Source organism: Mastacembelus armatus, chromosome 16 (assembly GCF_900324485.2).
Source record: "Mastacembelus armatus chromosome 16, fMasArm1.2, whole genome shotgun sequence".
NCBI lineage: Eukaryota > Metazoa > Chordata > Actinopteri > Synbranchiformes > Mastacembelidae > Mastacembelus > Mastacembelus armatus.
In genome coordinates this window covers 10,843,078-10,865,235 of record NC_046648.1, presented here as the reverse complement: position 1 = coordinate 10,865,235, position 22,158 = coordinate 10,843,078, and the positions used below count along the sequence as shown (strand labels likewise).

The 22,158-nt window shown below is 40.4% G+C and overlaps 1 protein-coding gene across 1 annotated transcript in view; it reads right to left on the bottom strand.

Annotated features, from left to right (window-relative positions):
- adgrb1a (adhesion G protein-coupled receptor B1a) overlaps window positions 1–22,158 on the bottom strand; it is a 105,946-nt gene that overhangs the window by 76,071 nt on the left and 7,717 nt on the right. The window contains exons 2-3 of the mRNA XM_026293744.1: window positions 2,552–2,710; window positions 1,676–1,780 (exon numbers count right to left, since the gene is read on the bottom strand). Of these exons, the coding sequence (XP_026149529.1) occupies window positions 1,676–1,780; window positions 2,552–2,710 (264 nt within the window). The remainder of the gene's footprint in view (window positions 1–1,675; window positions 1,781–2,551; window positions 2,711–22,158) is intronic.

Here is a 22,158-nt window from a genome sequence, read left to right as displayed (position 1 = left end):
CTCCACGCTGACGGTTCCTCACCAGGATGACCACTACATAAGTGGTCATCCTTTATGATGTGTGATTTTGCAAATCGTTCTACCCTGCTCATTTTTAAAAGGCAGAGACAGAAACATGTAAGAATGCCTACATCTTCTTTAGACCATCTCATTTGGAAAGGAGACACAGGTCCAGCAATCTAATGTTTGGCATCTTTTAAATGAGGTGGCCCTGCAAATGAACACCAGCTTCGGTTCTACTTGTCCTTCTTCATCTCTGGGGTTCTGATGTCATATCCTTTGCATCGACTTCCAGAGGAAGTGAATGCCACTGGCTTAGGATATGTCAGTCATCTTTTCAATGTTGAGTCAATGGGTCAATTGACCAAAACAGGAAAATTAAGCAGTCACAGCTTGGGAAGCAGGGAGCAAAACTTAAACAGGATGCGGGGAATCAGTTATCAAATTATGTTAATACTTCACCCAAAGTCTATGTTGACGTATCAAACATTTACCCCCTGTGGACGTGAAAGGCTTGTACTGTACTGGCAATGGTTTTGGCATAAACAGGCATCATAGAAACTACTCCTATCAGATCCTGCTAAACAGAAGCAAAAAAAAAACTTCACTCACATCATGTCAGGATGTGATTAGCTTTGCTAGCTTAGCATAAATGTTTCGCTGTCTTAAAAAAGGTACCTACCTTTGCCTCTAAAGTTGACTTAATGTCATACATTTTATGTTTCATTAATACAGTGGTTCCCATACTTTTTCTGCATAGCCCTTCTTTTTTAGATAAGAAGGGGAACTTCCTCCAAAGGATCTAAGAAGCATCTTATGTTATGCTATAAATGTTCAAGCGAGCCTTATGGTTTCCAACCCCCCTTTGAGAAACACTGCTTTTATCTTTAATTAAAGATAAAATGAGACGTGAAAATCAGCATTTGTAGTTTTACATTGAGTTACTATTCTATTTATTATATCAAAATATAAACAGCTCTGTGCAGTGACGTAATGGAGGTTAACATTTTTGTTCTCCTTGTACTCAATGACTGTATTTAGCAACCCAGAGTTGGAGGAGTCCCTGGTTTAATAATATTTTTGATGTGCACTGTATATCATTGAGCCCTGAAGGGGTTGTCTGAAGTATTTTTCAGCTTTATATTAAGTCAGTCAGTTTAGTAATTTCTCTGTGTTAACTTTTTGTAGTCACAATGCTTAGCTAAGCTAAACACATCCTGACTCCTAAACTGCACATACATACGAGTGGCATCTAAAATAATATAGCAAATAAAATGTAGCAAATAAACATAGATCCCAAATTGTTGCAACAACTTCTTTCAGCCAACAAGGGGTTGAGGGGTTGAGGTGCTTCCCATGCTTGATTTTGGGTGGAGTATCACTTTAACAGAGAGGGAGGACTCCATTTGATATAGTGTTTTACAAACAGGGCACAGTGTCCTGTTATGACCTCACATAAAATACAGTTTCACTATGTTTAGTCAGGGTCCATGTTGGAATTAGTCCTTTGCGGACGAGTCTCTACTTTGGGAGATTTTGATTGATGTGTATATTAAAAGTGAGTGTAGCTCTCTAGTTTTTGGTTGTCATTTTGTATGTATTGTACAAGTGTAGTGATTACCCAAGCTGCCACAGTGACTGATGCATGGGATCCCTCTGCGTCCCGTTGTCTTACCTGTCTGTGGGCTCTGATGTCCGCTGCGGGGCTTGTCTACGTCATCACGCTTTCGGCTGTCCACTGAGCGAAGCGATTGGCTGCGAGAGAGATGGCGACCTTTGCCTAAAGGGGGTGAGGCAAGGCCGGGGGAGGAGGGGGCGGGGTTAGCAACCAGAGCTTCTTCATTAATGGCTTATAATTGGGACACAACCGTGACGTGATTGGTCACCCAGAACAGCATCAGCCAAACTTGGGACTTTTGTTGTGCTGTCAGTGTTTATGTTCTGTGTGTGGGGTTCTTATTTATTTCTGCTGTTGTATACTGTTTATCAGAGAGTTTAAATGCTACTGATAGCAAGACTAAATTAAAATAATTAACAAAAAAAACAAAAACACATCTATAGGAATGTTTATCTGCTGTTTGAGCTATTTGTAAGACAAATGCATTGATAGTTCTTTACAGATGAGGAAAGCTTTATCTTCTGAAACAATTAAGTGGAAGCACTAAAACTTCTTGGTAAATACCATCTAAATAATAATGCTCAGAGGTTGATTTTCTGTGTCCCTTTTGCCATTTCATTGGGGTAATGATTCTAACAGACTCTGCATGGTCCTCACCATGTCATTGTTATTTTTCATCGATCAAAGTCCCCTTTCCAACATGCACTCCTTAAGTCAAAGACTGACTTATAGAGGATGGATGCACAAACAGATGAACAAGATGTAAGAAAGGAAAAGAAAAAAATAAATATACATATATATCTGTAAAAACATTGCACACACCACACACTCATTAATCCACCAAGCATAAAAACGGCACACAGTGGCAGATATGGATGTATACAGAAATCACAACACACCTACACACAGACACACATAGAAAGAGTAGCTTACCGGTGCAGGCCTGGGAGTTACAGGGTCGTCCCTCCTCCACCACACCCTCACACAGGTATGACTCCTCTGGAGGTGACTGACAGGTCCTAGTCCTAGTTTGAATTCCACCTCCGCACTCACTGCTGCACTGCGCCCACTGACCCCACATACTCCAGCCACCTGGACACATACATACACAAGTTTATAAAACATTGCAAAGCTACCAGAGAAAGTTTGTAGAAACATGTTTATAACTTCGAGTTCAGCCTTTGCACTGTATATGTATGTTTAATACAATGCAATAAATAGCAGACAAATGTCTGGCTGGAAAACCATGCTCTGCTAAAACCACCACATCACTCTCTGATCACAGAGTATTATTACGACTGTGCGCAATGGACTGACTGATCGACAATTTAATCCATAGTGACCATTTTCCTGGTTGTCCCCTCCCCATCCTAGCTGCTATTCTGTGGGTTACATAAGCCTTGACTCACTCCTCTGCGCATCCTGAGGTGCTGTGGGTGGATATCCACAAGTGGTTAGTGAGGGTGGCTAGTTTTCCAAAGTGCCACCAGAGGACGTGGACATTCCTCTACTCCCATTATTTCCTCATGCCCAGGAAATCGGGGGAGAGGAGTGTTTTTGCTCGATATGACATTGCTTAAATATTGGTGCAGGTCAGGAGTGTTTCACATGGTCATGACAACGCAGGTTTCACACTGTGTTAACCAGAATGATTGGTTTACTTAGTAAGATCTGACATGATCATTCTTCATTTGACTGTTCAGCTTCTAGCTCACTCCCTGTACCTTCTCCAAGTGCGTGGAGATGGCTCTGGAACCCCTGAGGAGATGGGGAATGAGGGGGCTGTTTCTTATGCAGATAACCTGCTGTTGTTAGTTTGCTCCCAGGAGGAGCTGCAATTAAAGACCACGGAGCTGGTGTCCCATCTGATCACGTAGGGTGTCGCGTTACATTGGGAAAAGAGATCATCCCAGTCCATTCAGGTTTTTGTTTATCTGGGTGTGGAGTGTAATGTGCTCAGTATGAGGGCTTGCCTCTCTGAAGAGAGATTGGTAGAACTCTCACCTATGCTGCATGTCTTCACTCCTCACCAGACAGGCACAATGTCCTTAATCATGTGCCATCAGGGCGGCTTGGATATTCTGTAGGTGGAGAACTCCCTCATGCTGAGGCAGGGGTTTTCCCCAGGGCAATCATACATCACACATCATACTGAAGCCTCCCTCACAGAGCCGTCAGGGTGCTATGACCCTAACAAGCAGCACACATAAATGGGCTGGAACTAGAAAAGTGTTTCAACATTTTCCTCCATTGTGGAGTGACTTTTTTGTCCTGAGTTGGATAGTTGAATAACAGTTGGATAACATGACAGCAACAGCAGATACGAATAGTCAAGCTGGAGTTTGCTCATCGGATTTCTTAAACATTGCTTGTCATCATGCGCACCTCCTGTTGATCAAAATAACTCTCATTCTCACCAACCATGGGAAATGCAGTTGTTAACATAATGTTTTGCTTTAGTCCTCATGATTTGGTCACTTAGTTGGGACAGGTCTGAGCAAAAGTCAGCGGTTCACTTTATAGCATGCGGCAATGCGCATGTTGCTTTTCTCTGTGGGCACAGGATAATCCCCCTCTGGAAGTGGATGCGTTTACTCAGCAGCAGTGCATGAAGACCTTTGGTATGTTTTTTCCCCAATGTCTCTGATCCCACCTTTGGTGGACCTGATTCAGGAGAAGGACAGGAGAGTAACTCTAATGACTGCAGCATCACATCCTCAGGTCCTGTTGCACCTGCTGATGTATTAGCACAGCCCGGGTGGGTCCAGCCACTGAGAGGGAGCATTAGCGACCTTGGAGTTTTTTCCCCATGGTGTTGTTAGCCACTATCCTGAGGGTTCATACTACTGATTCATATGCTCTTTCACATTTTCAACATGGCTACAAGGGACATCTCTCTGTCCACTTGCCCGCTTCCTCTGTTGTGCGCTTCTGGGCACCATAATAATAATCTCATTCTGTTTTTGTGCACACTCGTGGTTGCTCCTTTTGAGTCCCTGAAGCGGGCCATACTGTGTTTTTCCCTCTTTTGAAAACCACCTTCTTATTGGCTTGGCCCCAGCAAGAGAATGAGCGATCTCTCAGTTCTATTGGTGTCCCTACTTTGCATATAATTCAGAGAAAATCACAGTACAGCTTAAATGCATCCTAATCCTGCACTCTAAATGCATTCAGCACCACATTCAGATCCAAGGTGATCACTCTGGAGGGACTTCTTCCTCATCTTTCTTCTAAGACTCATTTTCTTGGCTTGCATGTACTTTTAAGGCTAGACTTAAAACCTTCCTCCTTGACAAAGCATATAAATAGGGCTGGCTTCAGGCAACCCTGAACCATCCCTTAGTTATGCTGCTATAGGCCTAGACTGCCTGAGGACCATCGGTGCACTGAGCTCCCCTACCCTAACCCCCCCTCCTTTCCCCTCCCCTCTCTTCTCTCCTCCCACCTCATGTATATTCCACCATTGAATGTTACTAACCTTCTGCTCTCTCTCTCCCCTAGTTTGTGCTCTCTCCCTCTCTCTCTGTTCTCTCTGTACCTTCTGCAGGTGTTCCTGGTCCTGGAGCTGTATGTCGCTGATGTGCAGTTACTGGTCTCACCAACCTGCAATGTCTATTTGTTCTTTATTGTTGCTGTTCTTTTCTCTCTCCTCTATCCACTCATCCCAACCGGTCGAGGCAGATGGCCGCCCAAACTGAGCTCGGTTCTGCTGAAGGTTTTTTCTTCCGTTAAAGGGAGTTTTTCCTCTCCACTGTCGCCAAGTGCTTGCTCATAAGGGAATTGTTGGGTTTTTAGCTTTAGTTTTTGTAAAGTGCCTTGAGATGATTTGTATTGTGATTTGGCGCTATACAAATAAATTGAATTGAATTGAATTGAATTGAATTGCATGTGCTGGCATGCTACATGGAGCGCACGGCGGATATTCACCGGCTTGAGCAGCATTTATTTCACTACAGAGTCCGTTGGCTGGGCCATCCTGACTGTGAGTTGGGTGACACTATCACACAAGTTCACACTGAGGCACAAAGGGAGCCACCAGCCAATATTTGTGCACATTCCACTATGGGAGTGTCTTCTCTAGGACATGACCAAGCTGGGTAACCACATTTGCACGGGCAGCTCATTGTGGAGGCGCAGGCGTGTGACCCACTTATCTAAGCCATTGATGTTAAGAGCCTGGGTTTCTGGTTATGTGTGTACTTATGTTCCCCACTTGGAGTTTGGTTTGGTTCAGGCTTTAAATTTTTGGTTTTTCTCCTGGGTTGTCAGGCCCAGTGAGGCATGGAGCATTCCTGGCTATCACAATGACCCATTAGCAAGTTTTTGACTGGGCTACTTAACAAGAGCTTGGAGAGTGAGAGGATGCCTGAGGAATGGAGGAGAAGTGTACTGGTGCCCATCTTTAAGAACAAGGGAGACATGCAGAGTTGTGGAATCTACAGAAGCTGATGAGTCACACAATTAAGTCATGGGAAAGAGTAGTGGAGGCTTGGCTGAGGTCAGAAGTGAGCATTCGTGCAGTATGGTTTCATGCCTAGAAAGAGCACCACAGATGCAATATTTGCTTTGAGAATGCTGATGGAGAAGTACAGAGAAAGCCAGAAGGAGCTGCATTGTGTCTTTGTAGATTTGGAAAAAGCGTATGACAGGGTGACGAGAGAGGAGCTGTGGTTTTGTATGAGGAAGTCTGGAGTGGCAGAGAAGTATGTTCGAGTGGTGCAGGACATGTATGAGAGCTGTAAGACAGTGGGGAGGTGTGCTGTAGGGGTGACAGAGGAGTTCAAGGTGGAGGTGGGACTGCACCAAGGATCGGCTTTGAGCCCCTTCTTGTTTGCTGTGGTGATGGACAGGCTGACAGATGAGGTTAGACAGGAATCTCCATGGACCATGATGTTTGCAGATGACATTGTCATCTGTAGTGAGAGCAGGGAGCAGGTGGAGAAAAATCTAGAGAGTTGGAGGTTTGCTCTGGAAAGGAGAGGAATGAAGGTTAGCCACAGTAAAACAGAGTACATGTGTGTAAATGAGAGGGGCTCAAGTAGAACGGTGAGGTTACAGGGAGTAGAGGTGAAGAAGGTGGAGGATTTTAAGTACCTAGGGTCAACAACAGTCCAGAGCAACAGAGAGTGTGGAAAAGAGGTGAAGAGACGTGTGCAAGCAAGTTGGAACGGGTGGAGGAAAGTGTCAGGTGTGACGTGTGACAAAAGAGTCTCAGCAAGAATGAAAGGAAAGGTGTACAAGACAGTGGTGAGACCAGCAATGTTGTATGGTTTAGAGACAGTGGCACTGAGAAAAAGACAGAAGGCAGAGCTGGACGTAGCAGAGCTGAAGATATTGAGGTTCTCTCTGGGAGGGACGAGGATGGATAGGATCAGGAATGAGTACATCAGAGGGAAAGCTTATGTTAGATGTTTTGGAGAAAAAGCCTGGGAAGCCAGATATAGATGGTTTGGACATGTTCAGAGGAGGGACAGTGAATACATTTTTAAAAGGATGCTGAGGTTAGAGCTGCCAGAAAGGAGGCCTAGAGGAAGACCAAAAAGGAGGTTCTTGAATGTAGTGAAGGAGGATATGAGGATAGCTGGTGTGGATGTGAAGGATACTGAGGATAGGGTAAAATGGAGGCTTCGCTGTGGCAACCCCTGAAGGGAGCAGCCGAAAGGAGAAGAAGAAGCATTGACCCATTAGCAATAGCCCAGAGGCCTGCGCACCAATGAGGCAGACCATTGGTTATGTATTGTAATCCAAGATTCTGTGAATTGGGCACCTGACCTCTGGGCTGTGGGCCCCACTTCTAGCTGAAGAAAAATCTAGCGCTTTTTTTTCGGAAGATACCACCTAAACTGCCGCTTATGTATGAGTAGCACGGACGTGATGAGATCACATGGTTCGGGCGGAAGGTGCCCACCCGATGTGGGTGTAGACAATTTTCTCTTCAGTGCTTAGCATGAGGAATGGGATAAGACCCATTAGCGAAAGCCCACTGAGCTGCTCCCATTTCACAGAATCTTGGGTTACAATATGTAACCAACACTGTCCAGACTTCTCTTTCTAGTGATGAAGCAGACAGATTATTTGTTGTAACATAGCAGTTTTGTGTTTCACCTCTAATGCATACTATGTGAAATTTGATCACCTGTTCTTGATGTAAACCTTTAAGCACCTACTGTATAACTGAATGTCCTCTCCCAACTTTTCTATAGCACAATGGTATTCATCAGCAGTACAGGGAGAAATCTACAGATGGACAAATTTAACAACTATAGTGACCGCAATGCAGAGCAAATAAAAAGATAAATAAAAAAAATAGTTGGCAAACTCTTTATGGTAAATATCATACACATATACAGTAAAAGACCAGATTTGTCAAAAAGGCACAGACAAAGACATTGGTATTTGCAGATGTATGGTGTCACAGTTATAAAGTTGAACACACTAAAAAGTAACCTGCAGCACAACTCCTGCTCTGAACAGACTGATGGTATCTAACAGTGAAAGAGGATCTGAGGGGAAAGTTTTCCTTTAAAGCAGAGGTGTGATGGATGCCATTGTCATTGTGAAATTCCCTGTTTGGCCATTCTGATTTAATGCACTCCATTAAGATGTGTGCTGATATGAGGAAGAGCAGGAAAAAAGCTGCCGAATGTCTCTCTCTCTTTCTTCCTCTCTCTCTCTCTCTCTCTCTCTCTCTCTGTCCTGCACACTCATGAATGTTTAATAGCACAGGCAGATGCCTTTCAGCTCCCATTGGCAACGACAAATATGTATTAATCTGAATGAATAGAACATGAAGTTGGCCAATATCCAGACACGCATGTGTTTAATTACTCACAAATCAATTTCCATTGGGGAAAGAGGCAGGATGAGGGAGTGGACCAGGGAGAGCATTAAGTCAGTCAAAAGAGTCAGACATTGTTGCACACATACACACACACACACACACACACACACACACACGCATCCGCGAGCACACAGACAAACACACACACAGTTCCTCTACAGCTGAGTGTGATCTCACCATGTCTGCATGACGAGTCAAACTTTATAGATTAAAAGAGACACATTCCAGTGAATAAAGTCCATACGTGTAAACGATCTTTCACTTCCAAAATGAAATCAGTAAGCACCAGTGATCACAGTCAATATCTGTTTGTTGTCAGCAGACTGACCGAGTGTGGCCCAAGTGTTTGCTTATGGCTGTGAAAATGAATTTGCTCATATTTCTGTGACCACACTCAATCAGTTCATAAGCAGTCCAGCACAGGCAGGAGCTGACCATGTGATAAGAATCCAAACTGTACAAATTGGAATATTGATTTATTCTTATTCTCTGCATCATCTGTATCTTGTTTAATGGCACTACAAAATCTAAATCCACAAAGAAAAAAGAAATGTCATCAATTTGTGTGCTCAGAGGTGCTGCAGGTCTAAACTCAAGTCAGGTCAAGAATTGCTTCTTTCCCAAGGCTGACCTGCACTATCTTGGCTAGACTATATTCTGTTTAATGAACAAATAATAATTTGATGATTGATAAAGTTGAATCAATCATGACTTAATTTAGAATTGCCTAAAGGGCTGATATGAATAAAGGACAGCAAGATGCACCTGTTAATCAAGATCAGCAGTATTTTACTTGTGTGGTGAATGAGTGATCATGTATTGTGATCTCTCTGTGTTGTATGATGTTCAGGAGATCCAAGAAACATGTGCACATTAGGGTTTTGTTGAGTCCAACTTGCCTGCATTGGCCTGTAAAGGACTCCTGTAGAGTTATGAAGAGTTATGACAGCGAGTTTTGAAAAAACATGTAGTTCCAAGCAGGTGATTCAGAGCCTTTGTTTTACAGAGAAAAGTAGGATTTTTCAACAAATTACTACCTTTCATAAGCCTTGTAAACTATTTTTGTGTTGTAAATCGACAATTGATGTGTGATATAGTAATTATTATTTGTACTACTGAATCATTGTTATTAAGAAAAAATAGATTAAAAAGGTTTAGAGTGCACCTTCTCTGACAGGTGGTTTGTTTCTGGCCTTTTAGTTACCAGTAATACTGATCCACCCATTCATCTGTTCATTTCTCTACAGAGGTTTTACTAAAAAAATGTAAACAAAATGTAGAAAAGGTTTAAGAGTGAAAATCAAATGAAGATTAAATAATCAAAACCATATTCTACAGGACCTCAAAACATAGAGTTAATATCCTGTAATTACTGTTACCAGTACATCAGAAATGTAATGCGTTATGTAATCGTAAACTGACCTGGAGTGTGAATCAATAAAGACTAGAACATGTGTCCCTTATCTATATTATAGGTGTACATTTTCTGGTGAGAGCTGTCTTTGTGCCAGCCCGGTCACCAGAATCATAAAAGCATTACCAGTATGGTCAATCAAACTTCATTAATGCCTGAAGCAAAATGTTAAAGTTTGTGAGGAAAGGGAAAGTTAATATGAAGAAGGGGAATTTTAAAAAAGAATGGACAGAGAGATAAACATTTGCATTATCTTCAAATAATGAAACAAGATATAGAACTAAAGGCATGTTTAAAGATTTACGCTTTTAAAGATTTACATCTTCAGTAGGACCCAATGGGTTTCATATGAAAAAGAATGTGAAGTCATACAATGACCTTTAAGAAAATAAAACTGCATTTAACTCTGCTTTAGGACACTTCAGGACTCCTTTTGTCCTTGTAGTTTTTGACTGTTCTTCGAACGTACTAACCAGTAAGTAAATCAAACTTAGATTTAATGAGTGTGTAAAAAACCAATCAACATAGTAATTAGCCTCTAATTAGCCTTTCCATTCAAGAATCATATAGAGCATTCATTGCAATGTGAACCAAGTGCATCTTTTACTGCAAACTCTCTGTGTTGGGGGTTGTATTCAACCTGACAGCAGAATAACCTTCAGCCACTATCCTGAATCATTCAAGGTTTATTGTGAACAAATATGCTTTATGAATACAGAGGAAGATTAACTGCAGTTTGGAGCAAAGGACAGAAGTGCCTTCTGTCAAATGAAGGTTTTGGCAAGGCAAGAGGAAAAGAGGGGGAGGGGGTCCTTATACAGAAAAGACTCATTCTGTTGCAGAAAAAAGAAAAAATGACAAGACTATGAAGTTTTTTCTTTTTCCCCCTACCCAATAATCAGAGTCAGGGTGGAGGAGAAAAGTAGGAGGAGAGTATTGCGGTGTTGTCTTTCTCCCTCTGCAAGGACATTGCATTAAGTTCTCAATAATTCAGAGGAGGTCTTTTGTCAGAACACCCTCGAAGTGGCTGGATTGTCCAAGTCACCTCAGTAATCCATAAACTCATCCTCCCTCCTTTACCTTCCAAAATCCCTGCTTTACTTTGACCTTCACTTTCTCCAAAACACACACGTTCCCCTTCAATTACTCTGTGAGCACTGGGTCCCTGCGTGTGTATCATCCAACGTGTGTGTGTGTGCCTATAATGAACATCCTAAAGACTTTCTGCTATTTGGAGCAGTGGGATGAGTGTATGGCTATCTCCTATTACAGCTCCAGTTTCTGCAGCTTTGAAATCAACAATACCACAACATCCCAACTTTCCACTGAACCACACACACACACACACACACACACACACACATGCTCAAAGAGCTCTTACAGATAGGGTTACTGCAGTGTTATTGATTGAGAGATGTGTGTATGTACTTGTATGGCTATCTTTGTTAGAAGCAGCTTAGTTGGATACCTTGGAAGTGAGGCAATTTTTGGAAAGTGAGGACATTTTGAGTTTTATAGTGTAAGTTGGCACTAGGGAATGCATCATGATCGTGAATGAGTGTCCTCACAAATGCAGAAGTACAGCTGTGTTTGTAGGTGTGTGTGTGTGTGTGTGTGTGTGTGATGGGAAGAAAGGATGGATGTAATATGGTGCAGAAGTTGACAATTATTGTGGCAACAAGCAGGCAGATGGGGGAAGGAGGAGATGAGGCTGTGGAAAATGTTAAGACAAGAGAAAGAGGAAAGGAGAAAATCCTCATGGAAACATGAAATGCAGGCAGAAATGGGGCCATTGGTTCACACAAAGCTGCACGGCTGAATGAAGGATAAGGGAAGTGCTGACACCCAGAGGACAGAAGCAGTCAACTGCATGGTGGAGATAACAGGCGGTGAAAGGAGAGAGCATGGGGGGGATGGAGGGAGAGAGATGAACGAAGACAGGAACAGGAAGAGGGGAAAAATATTAGGACAGATAAGAAGAGAGGGGGAAATGAAAAAGAGGGAAAAAAGGTGCGCTGAACTGAATTCACATTAATGAAAATGCTCACACTTTATTTATAAAAGACATAATGTTTTGTTTTTTCTGATTTTAGCAGTCAAAATACCATTCGCCATCTGATATTTCTTAGAGAAAATATGCTGTTGGTTTCATCAAACTGATTTTCTGCTCTATGAGAAATGCATAACAAATTCATATATATTATATATAATAGCCATAACTATTATGTGAATAGCAGTTGTGAATGTTAACTGTGTTTCCAACAGGTCTGTGTTCCCTGCAGATTTTGTTCTGTGTTCTGGACAAAAAGAAAATAGATAGGACAACTGCTTCTCATCGATCAGTCTCCTCCTGTAGCACAAGAAGCTTAACCTGTGGATGAACCTACCACAGAGCACCCAGCACCCAATGAGCTCAACTGCCAAGTCATTTGTGACATTAAGAAAGCAGTCACCAACATAATATGCCAGTATTCTGCCTCTGGTTGTTCCCTCTGTTACAACCAGATTTTCTTTTTTTTATTCAGTTCAATAGGGTTAATTTTATATTGCTGTATTTCAGTATCATCAATCTATCCATCCATTCATTATCTATACCTGCTTATTCCTATTTAAGGTGCTGGAGCCTTTCCCAGCTCTCTTTGCGTGAAACGCAGGGGTAAACCCTGGACAGCTCACCAGTCCATCACAGGTCTATGGGCAATTTAAAATCACTGATCAACCTGACATAAATGATTTTGGAGTGTAGGAGGAAACCGGAGTACCCAGAGAAAACCCACATAAAACCTAAACCAGTACCAATATTTTTAAAATAAAGCTGTAGAAAGTCAAATAAATCTAAAAATGTGCAAATGAAAGGTACTATAGCCGTGGCTTACTTTTCTCACTGTCAACAAATTCCAAAGGTCAAGATCAGCAATGTGTTAGTCCATCTAGTAAGACTAACCTTAACTCTTAGTCCTAACCCTAACCTTATCTTGTCTGTGGCTCTGAATCCTATGTTCATTGTTTTCTACTAAACATGGTAATATTTATGTATAACATCACAATAATATAGTTTTATTTCTCAAACACACCCAGTAGTTGGTAAAACAGCTGTTTATTGTAGTCTTTGACAAATGGTTCTTTCTCTTCTTCTCTCTTCTTTCTCTGTTTTCTTTCAGCAGCAAATGAATACATATTTGGTGCCTTAGAAAGTATTTCCAAAAGGAGGAAGGACAATGAATGAGTGAGTATTATTGAGTCAAGGTAAACTAGAGGCGTGTAATGGAGGATATTTACATTTTATTAGAATTTGAGTCTAGTAGTATTTCTGTCAACATGCAGCCACTAAAGTAAATTCAGAGGTGTGTTAATAAAATGGAATTCTGACACATCAAGAACCAAGCATTTGTTTAAACAAACCAGCAGTGTATCCACATGTCGAAAGTTATAAAAATGGCACCCTGTTTCCATCCAGTTTTTTAAAATTCGTGTCAGGAAGAAGATGGTGAAACACCATCTTTTAGGCTTTTTTACCCTTGCTTTCAGGAGAAGAAGGCAGCATTCATTGCATTTTTTTTATACAGTATTGTACACTACACTGGAATCAAGTCAGCCACATTCAAATGATATCAAAACAGTGGCTAGCAGAAATCAGGAACACTGACCAAATATCAGCACACATTCCAGACATGGAATATGCAGCGGTGTTAGTATCATTAAGCTTCAGAGGTAACTTTTTTTTGTGTTGTCAAACCCAGTAAAGGATTATTCATATGCAAAATGACTGGTAAGATAATAAAAAAGCTCCATGTTACTTAGAAATCATTGTGCCAGAGGGAGCAGTGTCACTGCTGAATAACAGTGTTAAGTTAATGAATGCAAAGCAGAGGTTTAATTGATATCAAGAAAGCAGGGTGCTTTCTGTTCTCTCACAGAATCTAATTTGTTGATTATTTTAGCATTATTTGTATAGTTTATCCAACATAAAAAAAAAACTGTAAAAATTGTTATCACAGGAGCCCAAGTTCATATTGCTTATGCCCAGGAAATATGCAAGACATTATTGTCTTACATTAAGTAAAAGTCACAAATTTTCACTCTTAAGAGATTGGAACCACAAATTTACAATGATCTAATCTATTAATCAGGTCTATGTGTTGTCATGCTATATTTGAGAAAATAATCATATAAAAGTTATTAGGAGTCCTCTGGACTCTGGTTGCATCTATAGCCATAGCAAAATTGACCATAATTTGCTTAAAAGGGTTAGTGATGCACACTATATGTTGGATAGTTTAAAAGCATTTACACCATTACTATGTTCTACTCGTTTTTGTGCTCAAGCTGAAAAATAAATTACCGTCCCCCCCAAATTTACTGTTCTCCTGTCATTTTGATTCCAATCACAATCCTGGACTCTTTTGAAAGGGAACAGAAAATGTTATAAGCAAAAAGTCAAAATTGTGTTGAAGAGAAATGACCCAAGGTTACAGAGAAACAAACACAAATGTAAGTTTGATTTTTCCTTAACTTTTTTTTTTCTTGAAGGTAGAATTACCACATTGCGGTTGTATGCCTCTCCCAACAAGCCACCTTATGCTTTACATGCAAGTTAGACTATAACTTCACTGAATATGAAACCCCCAAATTTGAAGAAGTTCCCTCAAGGCATTTCCAGGATATCATATTCACAAGAATGGGACGTACAGATGGATAACCTGAAAACATAATTCCTCAGGCCCCAGCTGTCACTGTCACAGAACTTCGATTTGGAAAACACTTTACAGCCACAAGTCTGAACCAATTCTGTGTCAGAGTTGTTTATAATGGCACTAAAAATGAACTGCATCATTTAGAAGAATAAGCAGAATCTGGAGATGTACAAGACAGTACAGAATAAAACATACCTGAAGCACAGCTACCATAGTGTCCCTCAGGCTGGATGATGTCATTTAATGTATTAAGAGATGCTACTATTACATTTGTAGTGCTGTGTTCTACTTAGTAAGCTGTTCTCTGTTCTCAAAAAATGTGAGTCAGTAGAACAGGAATAACATCAGTTCTGCAGAATGGTCAGTGCATGAGGTGTTTTTCCTTGTATTACTGCTGGAAGGGTTAATGTTTTATGTCTCTCTGTGTGTGTCCAAGCTAAGAATGATGCAGGAGGTGAATGGGCCACATACCTTGGGAGGGTCAAGCATAGCCTTCATTTTCTATTAAAGGTAGGTTTGCTTATAACATTTTCTGTTAACTTTCATAGAATGTGATATCTTCCGGATGTGAGGCCAGGCGTGCATGCTGCTTCTGTATGAAGTCATTACTCAATATTCATATATATTGATGTATAGCAATTATAGATAGGGTTACAGCAATTGACAAGCCACTGACCTGAATAAAAGTTTGTAGTTCTGATTCTGTTGCAGTCCATCACAACCAACAAACTGTTCTTAGCAAGCTGATGTAAAAAACATTAATAAATAAATAAATAGATGGCCAAGCAAGCTGCACAACTATATATCTTTGCAAACCCAGAGTGCTGCCGTGATCTTCCTAATAATATGACAGCTTTTAACTGAAAGTTGATGTTGAGCTGGAAATGTTGTCCAAAGTCTAGGCAAGTTTGTTTGCTGTTGTGATTTGTGCAGAAATGTGACTCAGATCTGAGATCAACATGTCAAACTGTCAGTGCATTTCCATGACATGCATGTCAGAGTTGACTATTCAAAACCCATGTATCTGTCAAATTCATGTCGTTAAAATACCAAAAAAAAGCACACGCACAGTGCTCCCAGTTGTAATTCACTGAAAAAACTAATTGGAAAATGAAAATGCTGCATTTTAGCAGTTCCTTGAGCCAGTGTAATGCTGTGTCACCTCTTTAGCCACACCATCATCCACAAACCATCGCGCCTTCCAAAGCAGCACTGTCTCTGAAACCCATTGTCTATAAATACATTTCATGTGGGCAGCTCTTTGGTTGCAGGTGCAGGTCAGCTAACCAGACATTTCAATTCCGAAGATGGATATCCCATTTCAGAGGCAACGATAAGAAAAAGACTCCAAAGGTCTTTCACCACAGGGATCAGATGCTTTTCTTATTTTTACTCTGGTCTGATGGACAGCACACACATTTTTTTTTTGTCCTTTTCGACACACATCAATCTTTGCCAGAAACAACTGCTGATAAAGCCTGAGTGCTCAGATAGCAATTGTGCACGAAGCTGCACAAATCCATGCGCATGTTTGCTTGTCAAACAACTCAGTGCAATTATTCTGGAAGTCACTGCCAACCACGCTGCAAATTCAGCCTTGTTTTTGTGTCTGTTGATTTCCACTGCAGTTAAAGCTTCTACGCTGCAGAGAAGTACTTTAACTTCAGCTGCATGTTGTTTACAGGTTGTCTCTCCCAGTACCACCAATGTGCTGGGCATGAGGGTATAATGTTCCTATGGAACTGTCAGGGCTCTCGTGTCTATTTCCTCCATGGACCTGAGTGGATTCCCCACCCCCTCAACCTTCCTCCGCATGGCTATTAAGACTCAAAATCGCCCCCGCTGTGCTCTGGTGTATCCTTAGTTCTCTGCAGCTTCTTCATTCATTCCACAGCTGATGAATGTGCCATTGTTTTTCTCCTAAGAGTTTCTCCAAGTTACTTTGGGAGCACATTTAACTGCTCAATTTAAAACCCATCCAGCACGCTACAGTATATGAAATATATTCAGAGGCATCCAGGGATCTCTAACCTGTAAACCCTGAAATCCACTGGCACACAAACAAACAGATACAAGAGCACACATGCACGTGTTCACACACACACACACACACACACACACACACACACACACACACACACACTACTTATGCACAGATGTCTGAGCAATGCGGTTTACTCTTCCCACGCTTTATAACACGCTCATACATCAGAAGCCCTTGTCTCCCCACACAGTGTGGGATGGTGACTGCATTGTGACTCAGACACAGAAAGATACAGTGAGAGAAACAGAGAGATGAGAGTGAGGAGGTGGCAGGGGGCTGCTGGGGGTTCATCTTTTGTGGGCCATGAAGGAAGAACCTCTCAGGTCACCATGTATAATGTGCATACAGTTGTACATGTATGGAAATTGAAGTTCTCGGCTCCCACCTCCACTCTGGTGGGTGCATCTATGAACAACACAATTCGTTTTGTGTAGTTCCATGTATTCTTTACACATGCCCGTTTACATATGACCAAAGGTAGGTTGACATCCCTGTCCATATGACATACTTCCAATTAAGTAGATTCTTGTCATTACAGCAAAAGTCAGAACCCTTGTGTCAGATATGTATATACTGTTATCCTTAAGTCATGTTTTTCTTAGATTAGGTTTGTTCTTGCAAACCTATTGAAATTAGTTATTCCAAAGACTCAGATTAAGGCATTGTATTTTTTAATTTAAGGAAGTGTTGGTGATACTTAAAAATGTGTTGTTTTCATGAATGGTTCTTGTATGCAGTTTTTAGATACTTCATCTAACTTTTTGTCTTTTTGTTGAGACTTTTCCCTGTTTGAACATATCTTGATGTAAAGTACAAAACCAGGTCCATATGGACTGACTGGCTTACACAGAGTCCTGACCTTAGTCCCGTCTAACATGTATTTGATGGCCTGGAACAACGGCTGTGAGCCAGACCTTATCAGCATCAGTGTTGGACTTTCCTAATGCTCTTCTGGCTGAATGGGAGAAAATCCCTGCAGACAGGTTCAACAGAAGAGCCTCAAAGCTAAAGAGTGGAGCCTAAATGACCACTGTCACAAAATGTGATTTTCAACAGTCACAGAAGTCACCAAGAGCACTGAATGTCTATTCATCTGCAACTAAAAGTAGTCCTCAACAAATGCAAATTTCCTCCTATTTGAGTAATATCAAAATCAAATATGGTATCCAGTTGTTATAGGAAATTACTAAGCCTTTTCAAAAAATAAAACTCCATAATGATTTACATCTTCATTAGGAAGGAATGGGCCTAAATTTTCCACCAGTGTTCAATATCAATAACAACCTAAACTTTATACCAAAGTGACATAAATAAAACGTTGAAAACATCTCATCTGTATTTATGTGAATCCTGTGAGTCTTGAGTTATAATTGGACGCTGGTATGTGGAAAAACTGTCAAGACTTCACACCTCAGACTCTGAAACCAATGGAAAGCTTTGCACCTGTGTGTGCAACATTCTGAAAAATGAAATGTGCACCAAGTTCCCTCTCACACTGTGCTACAGCAGTGCCCGTGATAGCGGTGAACATATGCCTTTGTGAGTGATTTATTCAAGGAACCTTTCACAATCAAACTGGGTTCTTAATGCTGAGTGACCTCTTTTAAATCAGAGGTGGCTGGAGTCATTATAGTTCTATGTGGAAGCACTTAAATGAACCCTCCTGTCTCCGTGAGCAGCATCTGACAGATGGAAACCTGTGAACTGAGTGATATTTCATGTTTTGAAATGTGCCTTAGTTATTATTCTGCTAACAGTACCAGGAGCAGCCAGGCCTTTTCCTGTTATTAAAGAGCAGATCAACTGCTGTGCTGACTTCTGGTACTTAAGGTTCTAGTGGCACATCTAGCTTGGACCCACCAATTTTAAGTATTTTGAAAGCAATGGATGGAAATGAATTTCCACATTTTAGTGGGTTTAATTCTGACAAAATGGCATAGAAATTCAAATTTTCATTTAGTTCGAGGGAAACTAAATAAGGGTGCCTTGCAAAATAAATATCTGCATAAAGATTGATAAGTCAGAACATAAAAAAAAAAAAATTCCACTGCAAAAGCTCACAAAGCTGAACACATCTAAGAGATGGCCTTTTCGATGTTTGTATTTAATTTCTTCAAATAACATTTTGACATCAACCAGTGAAAGTCAGCAAGACTCAGGGGCGGTTCCAGGATTTCATCCTTAGGGGGGCTTAGCCTGCACTATTGTTGCTGATAACACAACCTACCTTCTATAACCACCTACGCGTCACAAGACGTTTCATCGTCTCCCGCCTCCAGCTGACATACAGCACAAGCCGTTGCACTTCTAAGGAAGGGCTATCACGTATGTGCAGAATAGCAAAAAGAATTTAATAAATAAATAATTTTGAAAAACTCAGATCTTTTTTTTTTAATCGACATGTCCTCCATTTCTTGTTATTTTCATTTTTATTTTAAAAAGTAAAAAATATACTTTCAATAAATTTTGATAGTTTAATAGTTGATCTAGTTGAGTCTAGAACCGCCCCTGACAAGACCTATTGTATAGTATGTTGCATACTGAGATCTTTAAGTCACAATGAATACTCATTTAGGAAATCCTGAAAACTAAAACATCACTTTCTCTAATGGGTAATGCTGAAAATAGGCACTTAAGCATGATGCCAATATAATACACCCATGCTCTAACCAACAAGTTAATGGATTGTATGTAAACAACAAACAGCAATAAAGCTTTATTTTTTTTCTGTACTCTTGTATTACCTTATCAACACAGTACGTTTTTTACTGCTGTGGGATCCCAGAACAGCAGGGGCATCAAAGACCCGAGGCTGTATATTGTTTTGTTTTGGTTTTTTTTGGCATGAAAGCTTTTATTTTTAGTTCATATTGTTCTTCAATGGTTAATATGTCTAAATAAATTTATGATTCATCAGATAACGGTACATTTTTGCCCTTGGGTCCCCTAGGCAGTTGATCTGCCCTCACCATTTACTCATGTTATATTACCACATCTTGCAAGCTCAGGTTTTTACATTTATGTCAGAAAACATCTACTGAGCATAATCATAACCATAACAGAAAATGCTAAGTCCAGTTGTAATCAGTGTCAACCTTTTGTCTCATACAGTAGCTATTTGAATTTACATACTGAAATGATCCAAATTCCATTTTTTCCCTCCAGGTGAATCAGATCTGATTTTCTCACATCAGTATGAACAAATAAAATTACATATTTCCAGATTGGATCTGGGTCACTTGCATATGTCGGTTTGTAGATCAGATTTATATATGATTTGTGGGCCCTTCACCGACAGGCAAATATAAAGATGGAGGAGAGCAGCCACAGCAATGGGGGTCAGTGGAGAGACCAGGAACTTTTAAATCTGTTGGACATTTATGAAGATTTTGTTCAAGACCAACTGGAGGAAATAGCAGCTTTTAAAGAAATTGTGATAATGTTGTTGTTCTTCTTTGTATAGGCTATGCCAGTTAAATCTATACAAATATAATGAGAACTCTCAAAAGATAAAAAAAAAAGAAAATCTATCATCTTGTCCTACTGTTGGTGCTTAAATAATAAAAAGAACTCTTAAAATTATGCTAAGATATTGTTTTGACTTGTCACCTAAGAAACACCATCAAAACTGAGAAAACATTTATGAATGGAGCTATCTCTGTTTACAGGCCCATGTACAAAATGCCTGAAAAGATGTCATGGAAAATTTGGTCTCAGATTGAGCAATACACTTTTTAGTGGATAGGAGAGCCATGAAAAGATAAGAAGTCTGTCAAGCATATAAATGAGAAACTGGAAGAGCACACCAATTTTATGTTTTCATGCTTTGATGGGAGTAAATAAATCACTCTAAACCAAAAAGTTGATTTCAAACCTACATTACAGAAAGAGAGCTGACATACCGGCAGAACACTTCCTATGATAGTTATGTTGCCCTAATGTCTGTATTTATGTTTGACTGCTGTTGGAGAAGCACAGTTGGGTGTGATGTAGAAATTAGAATTACAGGGCATCCAGTGGCCAAGTTATTGTGACAAATGCTATATAGCAGTCCAGGTTTGATTCTAAGGTACATTTAACATACTAACATATCAATATGATTTCTCAATAATGAAATTTCTCTTTTCAAAATCACAATTCATCTATATTATTTCATTACAAATCTAAGAAAACAAACCAATTGTATCAGAAAATGAAATTAGTCATGATCAGACTGGCAGTAGACTGCACGTATTGCACTAACAGCAGATTCAGATGAATTTTAAGCACCTTTGGAGGAGCAATAAATAAATAAATATATAGAAGGCTAACATATACACTTGTTAGTACACTGGATGTTTGGGGAAAACAGTCTGGTGTAAGAAGATTGCACAAATAACTTAAGAGGAAGATTGGCTTGAGTTTGACTTGTTAAATCTTAAACACCTCAAATTGATAATGTTGTGGGCAGAAGAAAACTGAATTAAACTGTGCACAAAATACCTCTCAGACATGTCTCTGGCCTATTACCTAAAGAACTCCAAAACCAGCAATGAAGACAAAGAAGTGCCTGAAACGTACACACTTACCAGCTAATTAGGTACTAATGGAATTGAGGGTAGACTTGAATGGTTATGCATTCATGTATAGCCTTCAGAAAAGAAAAAGAATTTGGTGGAGTCTGTCTGTGCATTTTCTGCTTGTGTGTGTATTGTTAGAAGAGCACATGGAACATGTCTGCACTAATAAGTTCATTCCTTGGCCCTGGCCAAGATATGTTTAACTTTTTGTGGGTGTGTATGAGTACAGTCCATGTGGGTGTCTGTTATGACAGTGTGTCACCTCTGGGTGTCATTTCAGGTGATGTAGCCAAGGAGAGCAGACTTTACAGCCATCCCGCAGAGCAATCACCTGCTCTTAACAAGGGCACAGATGCAACAACACATATATACACACACACTCTCTCTCTCTCTCTCACACACACACGCACATTTAGAGACTTTCACCGAGTCTGGTGCACAGCAGCAGTAAACTTGTACATTGCAGTGTGATCTGAGGTAATTCATCCTCATTGCCCAAGTCATCAAATCTGAAGAATGACAGTGAGACAGTCAGACTAGCATTAAATGTCCTCACAGCCAAGGAGACTGGCAACATGAGCGCACACTCTAATTCTCTATTTTCTCCCTCACACACACAATTTCACCCTCCAAGCACTTTTCTGAGAGGAGAAATAGAGTTTCAAATCTTGACTCTACCAGGTTTCTCCAAAAAAAAAAATGTTTGATGAAGTGTAAAATAGAGAAGAGAAAGAGAGTGTATCAGTGAACAGGTGAACAGTGACAAGCTGCTTGTCACAGAACAGAAGGATCCCTATCACACTGCAACGTTATTCGCCGACCGTTCTCCTGCAGTCATGTGTGACTGATGAGGGAGGTAAAAAAATTCGACTTGTCTTTTCTCTAATCCTCACACTTTTCTTTATCGCAGGAAATTAATGACCTTACATATGAATGTCTTGACGCACATGCATGCACACATACAAACATGAGCATGAGTACATATATA